This window comes from Uranotaenia lowii, chromosome 2 (assembly GCF_029784155.1).
Source record: "Uranotaenia lowii strain MFRU-FL chromosome 2, ASM2978415v1, whole genome shotgun sequence".
In the NCBI taxonomy this organism is placed as follows: Eukaryota; Metazoa; Arthropoda; class Insecta; order Diptera; family Culicidae; genus Uranotaenia; species Uranotaenia lowii.
The window spans coordinates 213,316,747-213,330,511 of record NC_073692.1 but is presented as its reverse complement, the minus strand read 5'-3'; the positions used below and the strand labels follow the sequence as shown (position 1 = coordinate 213,330,511).

The 13,765-nt window shown below is 41.4% G+C and overlaps 2 protein-coding genes across 2 annotated transcripts; both read right to left on the bottom strand.

The window, feature by feature from the left end:
• Positions 1-21: 21 nt before the first annotated feature.
• Positions 22-3,927, bottom strand: LOC129742319 (uncharacterized). The gene has a single exon (XM_055734210.1). The coding sequence runs from the start codon at positions 3,925-3,927 to the stop codon at positions 22-24; it is 3,906 nt and encodes a 1,301-aa protein (XP_055590185.1).
• A 2,666-nt stretch (positions 3,928-6,593) lies between these two features.
• Positions 6,594-12,400, bottom strand: LOC129749893 (protein ref(2)P). The gene is made up of 4 exons (XM_055745014.1): positions 11,822-12,400; positions 9,811-10,411; positions 7,437-8,770; positions 6,594-7,366 (listed from the first exon to the last, which is right to left on the bottom strand). The coding sequence occupies exons 1-4, from the start codon at positions 12,000-12,002 to the stop codon at positions 7,221-7,223; spliced, it is 2,262 nt and encodes a 753-aa protein (XP_055600989.1). The 5' UTR covers positions 12,003-12,400; the 3' UTR covers positions 6,594-7,220.
• Positions 12,401-13,765: the final 1,365 nt, after the last annotated feature.

The window sequence follows — 13,765 nt, the reverse complement described above, 5'->3', positions numbered from 1 at the left end:
TCCCGATTCACCTTTCGAGCATTAAATGCATACCGACGAGTCCATGCTACAGATGCTGAAAAGCTCACTCGTACTTATCTGCTGCGCTACAGCTACAACGGCACCTTTTTCTTGCAATATCCTCGAATCAATCTCCCCTTCCTGAACTGGTTGCGCACTCGGCCAGTGGGTTTCATCGTGCTTCAACCATTGTGGCCCGTTGAACCATAACGATTGGTATTGAAGCTGAGCTGGTGTCATTCCTCGCGAGATTATATCAGCTGGGTTCTCAATGCCAGGAGTGTGGCTCCATAGACTTCCTCGTGTGGCATGCTGGATTTCTGAAACTCTGTTGGCCACGAACTCTTTCCAACGAGATGGAGTTGAGGATAACCAATATTTTACTATCATTGAATCGGTGTAGAAATATGCCTTTGCTTGAATGCCAAGAGCGTTCTTGATCTTCTCGTAGAGATGTGCTAACGTCAAAGCTGAAGAAAGTTCTAGACGAGGTGTGGATTGCTTTTGTTTCATGGTTTTCAAATTTTCCAACGGCGCTACTCGAGACTTCGAGGTCAGTAGACGTACTTCGATGTTTCCGGCCTCATCAACGGTGCGAATGTAGATACATGCTCCGTAAGCTTTATCGGATGCATCACAGAATCCATGGATTTGTACGGAAACAGAATTTAAGCTGATAGCCAACCAACGAGGCACTGATAAACCTTCTAGTCCACCAAGATTCCTGCGATACTCATGCCACTGCTCCTGCATTTCCTCTCCAAGATGCTCATCCCATCCACAGTTCAGTTTCCAAAGGCTCTGAAAAAAAATCTTGGCTTGGACTACGACTGGGCCAACTAGACCAAGCGGATCGAAAATTCGAGCGACGTCAGAAAGCACTACCCGTTTCGTGATGATCGTTGAGGAATTCCATTTTGGTGATCTGAATTGGAAATGATCCGTTGCTGGTTCCCAAACCAGACCAAGCGTTTTGACAGCGGCGTTATCGATCTCGAGCAAAGCCTTCTCATCATGGAGTTCCTCTGGCAAATCATCCAAAATCTCTCGGCAGTTGGAGTTAAACTTCCTCAACTGAAACCCTCTGCTTTCCATCAACTTCACCAAGTTGGAAATCAGAACTCGGCCTTCTTCTACTGTAGCAACCCCAGTAAGCATATCGTCAATGTAAAAGTCCTTTGAAATAACCTTCGCCGATTCGGGATGCTCTTTCTCGGCCTCTACGCCTAACCGCTGCAGACACTTTGTAGCAAGATACGGTGCACTTGCTGTACCGTAGGTGACCGTTGGCATTTCAAATGATTTCAAAGGATCTTTCGCATTTTCTCTCCACAAAACACGTTGTAGCTGGCAATCTTCTTCCTGGACTCGAATCATTCGGTACATTTTGGCAATGTCTGCCACAATTGCCAATCGATGTAACCGGAAACGTAGAACGATGTCGATCAACTCATCTTGAATGACTGGACCGACAAGTAAGGCGTCATTCAATGACACTCCAGTCGATGATGCACACGACGCGTCAAAAACCACCCGCAGCTTTGTCGTTGTGCTTTCTGGCTTCAATACGGCATGATGAGGCATATAATACGGGGTGACGGCTGTATCACAAACGACTTCTCGCATATGACCAAGTGAAATGAATTCTCGCATGAACTCCACATACGATAACTTCAACTCCTCGTTCCGTGATAATTTGTGTTCAAGACTTGCGAAACGTTTCTCCGCCGCTACACGTGAGTCGCCTAAACGACTCAACATGAAGGTTTTCTTGGGAAGGCTAACCACATATCGTCCACTGCTGTATGTTGTTGTTGTTGCATCGAATATTTCCTCGCACATCGTTTCTTCGATGGAGAAAACACTTTTTGTACGACAAGTTTCCAGCTCCCAAAACTTTGTCAGTTGGTCTTGAATATCGGCAATAGATGTCACGTAGGAAGAAGACAACTGTCCCCTTGGCTCACAGTTCGGAATGCGTCCTGAGACGATCCAGCCGAACACGGTGTTTTGCAGAGTTGGTCCTGTTTCAGCAACCTTTAATCTGCCCTCAGTCATCAGATCGAAATAAAACTCGGCTCCGATTATGACGTCGACAGGGTTTGATCGGAAGAACAATGGATCGGCCAAGATCGTTGAATCTGGTAACATAAGCTGACTTGGTTCGAACGATGTTGTTGGTAATGCAACGGTTAATTTTGGTAGCACGTGGAAGCTCATTTCCTCGGAGTAGGGTGAAATTGTGGGACATCTTGCTGCTACTTCTGCTCGCACCACTCGTGTAGAAACCGCTTCAGATGACCCAATTCCTCGGATCGACAGATGAGCTGAAGTTTCTCGGATCTTCAATTTCTTCGCAAAATTCGACGTCATAAGACAGTTTTGAGAACAGGAATCCAGTAAAGCACGAGCTTGCACTGGATTTCCTAGCTTATCATTGATATTAATAATCGCCGTGGGCAAAATAATATTTTGCGAAGGTGTGATAGGGAGTGTAATGTATGTTTGGCTCGTATGGGGTGTGGCTGATGTGTTATTATTTGGTGTGGAAGAATTTTGTAAGCTTACTGGCTGGGAAGTGTTTGTGTGTGATGTCGGATTGGTGATCTGCGGTTTCGGTTGAGATGCTTGGTGGTTTCTTGGTAACGGAATGCCTGATTGGTTCGGTCTCGGCGCGAACGTTCCGGAGGATCTTACCTGTGGATGCAGCAAGGTATGGTGCCGTTGATGACACTGATGACAGCTTCCTCTATCGCAGTTTCGAGCCAAATGTCCCCAATGCAGACAATTACGACACAACCTGGCCTTGACGACAGCTTCGTTTCGTTCAACCAACTTCATCCTCTGAAAACGACCACATTGAAATGCAGAGTGCCAGGATTCACTGCAGAACGGACATGTTCCTGACGACTTGACCATAGTGTGGCAAACCGATGACTTCTGGAGGCGTTGATCAATGTGTGGACTTGAATTCTTTTGCGGACCGATAGATTGAAGGACAGCGCATTGACTCTTCAAAAACTGCATGAGTGGAATATAAGCAGGAACCTCTTTTGTCGCATGCTTGGTTTCCCAATGACGTAATGTAGATGCATCAAGTCTAGAACAAATCATATGGGCGAGCAGTGTGCTCCAACCTTTCGTTTCTTCGCCGATCTTTTCTAACATCTGAACATTTTTCTCGAAATCGTTAATCAAACGATTGAGACCCTCGAAGCTTTCTTTTTTCAAAGGTTCGATAGAAAATAAGGCATCTAAATAAGATTTTGCTATGATTTTCTTATTTTCATATCGGTCTTGAAGCGCATTCCATGCCAAAGTATAATTAGCGGCAGAGAGTTCAATATTATTGATCTCTTGCAAAGCATCACTAGATAAGGCAGCACGAAGATAGGTAAATTTATCCATTTTTGTAAGTTCAGAATTCTGATCGATCAAACTGTGAAACGAATCCCTAAAAACGACCCATTCGTTGACCTTGCCTCCAAAAGTTGGTAAACGAATTTCTGGGAGTTTAACTTTTGAAAAGGTTGAAGAGGGTCGAGCCAAATGTTCGGTGAGATTATGTGGAAGATCTCTAATCTGCAACTCCAATAATTCCGCCTTCAGCATACAGAACTTATCATCAAATTGTTGCAATAAAAGATTATTTGCTTCCTCTCTCGACTGGTCATCCGTTCGATCTTCTCCTTTCCCTCTAGCAGCACTATCCACCGATTCTTCTTCCATCGCCTCTTCGATAAATAATTCAATTTTTCCGCGCACATCATAGAACTCTTTGCAAGTATTTTCTAGTTTTTCTAATCGCACACTGATTTGTCGTTGATCAGTTTCTGGATGAAAGTTTTCAACAAATTTTTCGATCGATTCAATGATATTGTTCAACTGTTTTTCACGTTTCACAAGCACTCTTAGTTCGTGAGACATTTTGAATCACTTAAGTTCAAAAACTGATAACTGTAAATTTCAACTTCTCAACGACAAATTTTTCAAACACTTTTTGATCACTTTTTTTATCACTTTTTTTTTCAATCACTTTTTCCAAATCCACTGATCGACTCAACGTACCGTTCGCGAACCGATTGACCACAGGACTTACAACCCGATTGACAGCAATAATGAAGAATTGCCAGCAGAAATTTATGAGCAGAGTTATCAAATACCAATCAAATTCCAGAAAAGGACATCACAAGCCAGAATAAATTTAGACTCACATGCAATTTTGATTCTTTATTTCTCACACCAAATATAAAATCAATTATATTGGAGAGCCACATGCAACAAGCCTCCTTTACTTCCCTTTTTCTGTCTCTTGGGGTACAAATTTCGATCAATCTGCTCCTTCCGAATCCACCGGTAATTCCGTCGCAGTCTTCCAATTGGCCGATCGATCGTTCGATGCCACAATTCCCATGCAAAAAACGGTAAAAACTGGATCAGCGATCACGTTTCAGTGACCGATAGCACTAGCTGATGTGTTGGATGGCGCCTCTAGGTTTCCCGCGATGATGTCAATCCTCGAGACACAGTTACACAATACAGGGCATTGACCCGACAATAAACTTATTGTTCATGCAACACGTTTTTTAATTTTTCGACAATTTCGAAAATTCTTCATGCACTTATCACACTAATCGTCGGAATTTGTCCAAAACTGGGAACATCCGGTTCGAAGGACCAGAAATATGTTTAGTATTATCACTCCCGGGTTCTTGAATTTCGGACACGTTTCAACTTCCCGTTTTACTTTGACCATAAAGGTCAACGACCGACAATAAAAAAAACGCGAACTGTGCGGAGTGAAACAAAACGCGTGTATTCAGATTGGTGTATTCAGACTACTGACTACTGATCGATGATCACTACCTAGCAATCTACCTAGCTAGCCGGCATTCGTCATTAGTACACAAAGTACTCTATTGTTATCAAATGATAAGCCGATCGTTATCCGAACTGATAGTACATATCGAGAGTTAGTGAGCGGAAAACTTACACCGTCGCTATGTGCTAGGGTGTCTACAATATTTGTATTGACGGATTTAATGAACTCAATATCTTTTCCAACAAAAGTCGTGGAAGAAAGATGACGGTTTTTCGGTAATAGCGACAATTCCGGAAAGCGCAGGTGGTGAGGGACGGACTTGACCAGAGGCTCAGGAGCTTCTTCGATTGTTGGTGAAAGAGACCCGTCATTAACGAAACAGAGATCGAGCGTACGGTCATTTTCGTTAACGATGTTGTTGATTTGCCGGAGAGTGACCGTACTTAGAGCGTCGAGGATGATGTTGGAGGGCAACGTGAACGAGGATCTTTCCGGGTCAGCAAACAAGAAGCTGTCTTGGGAGGAGCACCACTTTAAACCAGGCAGATTGAAATCTCCGATGATAATGATGTCGTCTTCAGGATTAGTGATTGAGCATACTTTGGAAAGGCTACGATAAAAGGATTCAGCAAAAGTAGTATTTTTAGCACGATCGGGGAGGAGGTACACAGCACCAATGTAAGGCATGATAGGCATGACTTATTGGCAATCAAAACACCACCTCCAGTAGATTTTGTGCTGTTGTGGGGGCCTCGATCACAACGGAACACTCTGTAGTCCGAGCAGAAAACCTCACTGGTAAGGGTCCTGTCCTTAAGCCAAGTTTCGGTGAAGACAACGATATCGTAACAGGAACTTGAGGAGGCAAGCAAATATTCATTAACACAGGCATTGATGCCGCCGACGTTCTGGTAGTAGAGATTGATACAATTACGTTTACCGCCATGCAAACCGGGTCGTTGTACACTGGAACGGGAAAATCCATCACGAAGAGGAAAGCCAATAGAAGATGGATGGTGTCGAAGGGCACAGGGGTCTCCCTAAGACCCAAAGCGTTGCGTCCCGGTGATGAAGTCCCAGTGGAAGTCGTGATTTTCTCGGTGTGCGAAGAAGAACAAACTGAAGTATTGACGAGCGCAGCTTGGAGATTACAATCGAGTGATGTTCTTTTGGGCAGAAATTTATCACGCAAAAATAATGTTCTAGATGAAGCAGAGTACTTGCCTGAGCATGCAGGCTGGAGAATCTCATCGCCACGATCGAACTCAGGGCCGGGACGACTGCTGACGCTGGCAGGAAGCTGCGCGACTGATTCGAGGGGCTCCGAAGTCTCCGTTGTGCCTAGTTCTTTATTTGTGTCCCTGTGAAGAGGCCCTTGTCGGTAAAGCAGTACTTCTCAGATGTGGTTGAAATTCGATGAATCTATTAAAAGGCAGGAAAACATCACGCGCAGTAACAGCTCTCAAATTTGAAGAATACTTGCCTGTGGAAGCAATTTGAGGAGCCTTATCACCACAGACGAACTCAGGGCCGGGACCACTGCAGACACTGGCTGGAAACGACGCGACTGATACGAAGGGCTCCGAGGTCCCCAAAAGGCCGGATTTGTTGCGTCCCGGTGATGGAAACCCTAATGGAGCGGCATGCTTAGAGTCGACAGGCTCGGAAGTCTCCGATGCGTTCTTCCTTTAATAGATGTCAAAATCCTCATCGAAATGAGCAATGATGCAATCATAGGTTTTGTGATATCTCTTTAAATTGAAACAGACACTGCCTTTAAAAATACATTTATTTTTCTTCTGCAATTAACATATCATAGTAAGAATTCTAATATTGTGACATTGTGAGTAGCCAATCAATACTTCTTGTCAATTTATTCATTTTTGCTGCACGATTGTTTAATTTTTATCCTGCCATCGGGTTACATCGTATCGAAAAAGATAAATTTTGTTCAAACTGAAGTTTCTGTGCCATCAGGTGAACTATCAACTAAAATTACTATCACCAGCTATGGTTGTCTATCACTGCAATCAATTGTGTGTACTATATAGGTTTGTATTATATTGATTATAATATATAAAAAATGTAAATAGTAAATAGTAAATGTTTAAAGAGTTGTCGCAGAATAATACTAACGTCTCCACGCACGTATCAGGTGGATGTGTTAATTTTAATCCACGGATCAACCTTTCAGTTGTTTTTGTCCGATATCATTAAGTTATGATTCAAATACATACTACATCTACTGAACGTTTTTTTTTGCCGATGCTGGTTAAGTTAAAAAAATTGAACGGTTATAAATATAAGCATACAGGTACTTACATAAAATAAGGATCATAATTATAAATTATCGTCATACATATTGTTGATGTGGGGAAAAAAAGGGGAATTAAATCATTTAGGGGATGATTTTATGCGGTTGCAGAATGTCCAGCGCCCTCGGGATGTCTCCGTTGACAGAATCCAGCAGCTGAGTCAACCAACCACCGGTGTTGCTGAAGCCCATAGCCATCATCGAGTGAACGGCGTGGTTGACATGAGGTCCTGAAAGAATTAGGAAATCATATTTAAGTACTGTATAATTATATTGCTTTGATTCGCCCTATCCACTTACTGTTACTGAAGATGTGTGTGGCCGGAACAGGTGGTTGTGATGAAGATTCCTGTGGTGCCGGAACAGTAGTTGTTGATGGTGTCGAAACTGATGGTTCAACAACGGTGACAGCTGCGGATGGAGGCGTTGCATCTTTCGGAGTCGATGGGGCTTGTGTAGATGATGAGGGTGATTGTTTCGATGTGGCTTCCATTTCCGTTTCAATGTGTTGCTTCAGGATTTTTCCCAACTGCTCGTAGTCGATCGAAATATTTTGGGAATTGATCGACGAAGATGAAGAAGCAGCTTCCGGGACCGATTTTGGAGTGACCGGAGTATCATCTGATTTTGGTGTTGTCACTGCAATGTCCACTTGAACAACGGTCGGTTTCTTTTTGTCAGCATCATCGTCGTTGGGGATATCCACCAAAGTCCAGCGTTTTGTTGTCTTCAAGGGATCATCTTCATCGCACAGTGAAAAGCCACTGCTTTCTGATGAAGTGCTATCATCGTCATCATCATCGGAGTCATCATCGTTTTTGGACGACTTGGTATTGCTCTGTTCAACCAACAATGCAGCTTCCAGCCTCTTTTCCAACTCCTGAATAGGATCAATTTCCGTAGATTTGTTGCTGGTTTCGGTTGCCTTCGTGTCATTTGGTGCCGTTTGGCTCGGGGTACTTGTTGTCGGAGTGCTGGATGTTTCCGTTGTCTTGTCCTGCTTTTCCTCCTGCGGTGTTTGAGTTTGCTGGGCCGACATCGGAGAGCTGTTGTTGCTACGGATCTCTAGATTCATGCCCAATGGGTCCAAGATTTTCGAAAATGTCATATTGATACGCTGAATACTTTCTGGGGTTGGAGCCAACCAGGAAAGATCAACTACCGGTGAGTTATTTGAATCCGAGCATGAGCTGGCCGCTTTCTTAGCTTTAGGTTCCTCTTGCTGTTCAGAGGAACAGGAAGCTTCCTGTGGCATGTCGACTTTCGAAGACGTTGCCGTTGTTGTAGCATGGGTCGATCGAGTTGTGTTCGAGCAGCTTTGGTTGGCGGTCGAAGTTGATGACGAAGAAAATAGAGGGCAATTGGCAAAGGTAACTCGTGCCGCTTCCTGGGCAGATTCGGCAGCAGCTGCAGCGGCGGCCGCAGCAATATCCGTCGCCAGGAAAGCGGATTTAATATTAGCCGGATCGATAGCTTGACCCAGTAGGTGCGAAAGGTTGAAATGGTGGCTGCTACGATGAGTACTGCTGCGTCGATCATCGGCAGCCTTGGCTGAACGCTCACGGCGGTGCTTGCGCTCCTTACGCTCCTTGTCCTCGCGGCGTTCCTTGGAATCGTCATAATCCTTGCTGGAACTAAAGAGGAAGGTTATTACTAGATTGTATGGTGCGTTAATTTTAATTACTTGATGTAACATCTGTATATAAATTGTATTCTTTTAATACAAAAGATGAGGGGTTTTTCTGCATATGAGAAGGATTCTATTCAACTCAAATGAGCTTTTTCCTCTCCAAAAAAGGATATTAAGAAGGTTTGGTCAAATCTTTTATCAGTTTGAAACCCAATTGAAGTTTGAATACTCAGATTGACTTTTTCAATTCAAATCCCAAATCACACCTGTTCAAAGCGTATCACTATATTATATCTATTTTGTAATATATTCCTATAACAATTATGTTGATTTTGAATCTAATCGATGTCAATTTATTTTAAATTCAAGAACTTGAAAGATTTGAGCGGTGATCCACCCTAAATGCTCGCATCGAACTTCGTCAATATGCAAAGAACGAAGGCTAACCAGTTAATTTTTCATAAATATTCGAATCGAAAGTTTTTTTTTTTTGTTTCGGTATGAATCATCTGATTATTCGCTCAATCAACTAGTAGATGTTATCTTCTTGCTACAGGATCAAGTGGCTAAAAATGAAACACGGGTGGTTTTTCTGCTATCTAATCGGCCAACCAAAACATCTCAAACAAAAACCATATGACTTGCGCGCGCACACACAAGCTTGTCATTACAAACCAGTTTTATTTCAGGTAGCACAAGAAAAAAAAAATGCCGGGTCCACTTTAATAGAACCGAAAATGAATCACGCGTTCCAAAATCGATATTTGTCTAGGTTTAGAACAAGAAAGTAGAAAACAAACTGATTTTTGTAGCCTTACGGTTAAGGCGAGGTTAAAAAAGAAAGGCACTTTGAAAAGTAGTGCACCTCTATTGAGGGATTTTTTATTGCAAATTTTAAACCATTATCATTTTATTTGATCGGACTGGTCTTCACCACCCAACTGGAGCACAAGCTTCATTTAATAATTCAACGAATTTTTGAGTTTTCCTTAAACTTAGCCTCATATGCATAAACCATCAAAAGCAAAGTTTTGCAGAACTCACCTGGGCCGGCTGTGGTGGCGTTTGGATCGTTTGCTGTTCTCGTAGTCTTCATCGCGGGCACGGCATCCGGCTGCATTGGCGGCACTCACTTCGGTCACGTAGCTCCGCAACTTGTCGAACAAACGCAACGGCGTTCGTTTGTTCATCTCCGGGGTCGGGATGCGCAGCATCATGTGATCCTTGTGCCGGTATTTGGCCTCGCAGCGCATGCACAAGTCATAGTTGAAGCACTGCATACACTTGTACCGGTGACCCTTGATCGTATCGTCGCAGACATCGCAAATGACGTTCGGGTGCTCCGGTGCGTTTTCCGGCAGCGCCCTTTTGGATTCCCCAGAATCGGCGACGGAGGCCGTTTCCATTGGGACATCTTCAGCGGTAGTCGCTATCGGTTCGGTCGCGGCTTTAGGATTGTTAACACCTTTGACGTAGATGCGGAGTTTGGTTCGGACTGGAGGAATGGGGGCGGGCGGGTTGTTCAATAGCACTCTACCAAACGTGTCCCTCGTGATCGGGTATGAAGGAACGGGTAGTACTGTGGGTTTCAAGTAATCGAGATAATCCGAATCGTTGATTATGGTAATCTCATCGCCTTCCTCATCTGAAACGTTAAGAGATTTTTTTTTCTATGATCAAGTTGTTCATAATTCCATTTTGTAAACACAGCAAAGATAATAAAAATTCAAGTCAGTTATTTAGAAGATTCCTTCGGAGCTCTGGGGTTTGAGGCACGATAAATGAACTTCATGTCTGAGGATTGAAATACGGAATTTCGGACCTGGGGAATAGTTTCGTCAAAAAAACTAATTGTTTCCCTGGAAGTTGACCTGAATATTCTGTAAGCATTTACTGTTATGCAATTAAAAAAAATATTTCAATACAAACAGATAGGGTCAATTAACTTTACTAATGTCATCACTTTTTTTTATGAAAAAAAGTTAGAAGTCAATGGTTTAAAATGCTATAAAATTATCAAAAAGATTTCAATTCAAAGAAAATTGGCATTTCTCAAAGATTTGCCACATTATAGAGCAGACTTTGTGTAAGTAATCATTTTCGTCAAAATTTAATTAACTAATGTTTAATTTTAAATAAATTTCAATGCATTCAAGTTCTAAGCTGTGAAACTTTTAGATTAAATTTTTTTCTGTTTTTTTTCAGGAATCTTAAATTAAGTCGATTTATTCATCCTGACTTAAAAAAAATTAGAATAGCGGAAATTTGAATAAAAAGTTTTTTTTTCGAACCGCTATATACCACCGAGGGATGAATGACCCCATAGATGTTAAAATCCCAAAGATCAAATAAATATAAAATCGAACCCCTATATTTTACGTTCACAGTGGATTGAAGATAATCTCTATAATGTGTAAAATTTCCAGAGATGACGATTTCTATTTTATGAAAGTCTGAAAAAGACACCTTGACAAAGATTCTGTTTCGAAAATATTATTTAAAAAATCTGTAAATGTATCAATTTTTCTGTGATTTACGGCTTTTCCCTCATCTAAGATTAATTTTGCTAAGTGTATTTCATCATAATCTTATTTTTAATGCTATTACAGGCAAAACTAAAATTGTATTGCACGGTTATGAACCATTCTTATCTTTAAAACCCCTTTTATTAAAAATAAATCATTTCAGTTGTGAAATTGTAATTCTTTCATAAACAGATAGCGTTTTAGGGCTAATAATAATTTATGGAACTATACTTTTATTTCATACTTATTTAAATAGGTGATGATGCAAATTCCTTTTAAAACTAATAGCGGAGGCAAAACATGTTTGGAAGTTGCCAAAGACTTTGTCAGAGCAGCAGGAAAACAAATCAATCCCACGAAAAGAAAATGCGCAGTTAGAAAGCTCACACTTGGCTGCAAGAGTCAGGTTCATGCCCCGAGCAGCATAACTGTCCCATATTTATGAAGAATCTCAACTAGCGGGCACTTTTGCGAAGAGCGGCACCGACGTGATGTTAAAAATAAAAATGCAAAAAAATCTAGCTACTCACCAATCCAGTAAAAGCGAATTTCATCATTCTGTAGCAACTCCGGATAACGAGCCACAATTTCGTTCTTCAGATTCACGAAATTGACGCCAACTTCATGCTGCAGCGCCATGTTTAGCAAGAAATTTTCCGTCGATCCGGATGACCGTAAAACGGTTATTTTCATATGATTATTAGAGGCCATTTTGGTTCGATTTTCAACTTCTAGTTACACTTTTTGAGTTAAATTTTCACGCTTAGATGGTTTTCCACTTCCGATGAATCACTTTTATCGTTCGAATACAGGACTACTTCTTCGGAACAGGACCTTGGTTTTGTGCTGTTTCAATTCGAAACTAACCGGATAACCGAAATTGTTAGCTACCTTCAGATTTCAACTTTCGACTGGGAATAAGCCTGTTACCGATTCCAAGAGTTGTTTTTATAATGCCTATTTCACAAGGGCGACGACGTCTTGCGGCAGCACCAACACTTCGAGGTTGAACTAGAATAGTGATGAAGCAGAAATTCAAAGTTTTCAAGTCACCACAGCTAGTAGAACTACTTCCAGACACTTCCAGCAGCTACCCGAGAATGCGAATTAATCATCGGCTGCGCTGCGACGATATTATAAATAAAAACATCGCAAAAGAGTTTTTCCTTTGTTTTTGTTTTCCTGTTGTGATCGCCATCTTCCGAGTGCACGCTTAGCCAGAAATGTACAGGAATGAGGTACGCCTTGGAGATATAAAATATCCATAAAAGGGGTAAAAGGGCTTGGGCCTGAAAAAAAGAGTAAAGGCTTGCTCTTTATACTGATTTCCATAAGAATGACAGCTAATCGGAATGAAGGCTATTACACGCAAGGGACTGAAGAGAGCAAACATTTCCGTACCAAGTTTTCATTTAAGAAACCCGCAGGAAGAAGCAAGTTGAAACGAGCATAATCCTTGTTAAAATTGATTCTAAATCTGCAGTATGACAACAACAAATGCGTTTGGCAACCAAAATGTTACCCTATTTCGAGTCTGGTATGGGATAGAGTGCTTAATTTCGGGAACCACACTGACGTTCTGGTACCAAAAATTTGGTACGGTGCGTTTGTATGCGATTTGACAGCTGGTTCATTCCTCTGATTATATACTTTCACTGATGTTTAACAGATGGCAAATTTGTTTACCGGTATCGCGCCCATCACGTAATATAAAAATTCATTCCTTCATTTCAGTTTCAGAATAATTCAATTTTTATATATAAAAAACTATAGTTGTAAATGTGGTTGACGCCAAAGTCAAATGGAAATCAAATGATATGTGCAACAAAAACTTTTTTTTCGAGATAGATGATTTTTCATAGACTCATTGCATTTGAAACTGGTAAATTATATGAAATATCTACAGAAGAAACGAATATTTTAAATTTGAAGAAAAACATGTTTCTCTTTCAAAACTTCGTTAAACAAATCTAATCTTCAACGTTCAAATTCGAAATAAACTGTGATGTTATGATTTTTCAAAACGATAAACATTAGCAAAGCGGACCAGAAATACCTAATTGATCTTATCCATCTTAAGCCTCATCCACACTCGGGAGCTTGAATTGCGATTTTACTAAGACTTGTTTATATTTACATTTTGAACTAGACGAAGAGATGCATGTCTAAAATAGCCGGACTAGATGGGAGAGTTTCAGCAATCAAAATGTAAACATAAGCAAGTCTCATCAACCGAAATTGCACTTCAAGTTGCTGTAACAAGCATGGGAAAATTAAGGAGAACTCGAATATGCGACTGAATATTTTTATTACGTCCGTACAATTACGCTGCAGATATAGTTCTGACTCGAGCAACATACAAACAGGGATGTACTTAGGTTGAGGGCTGTACAGTGTTGCTGGTTAATTGGGTGATAACTCTTTACACGCTTTCTTTTAACAAATTTCAATAGCATTCTGATAACTAATCTAAC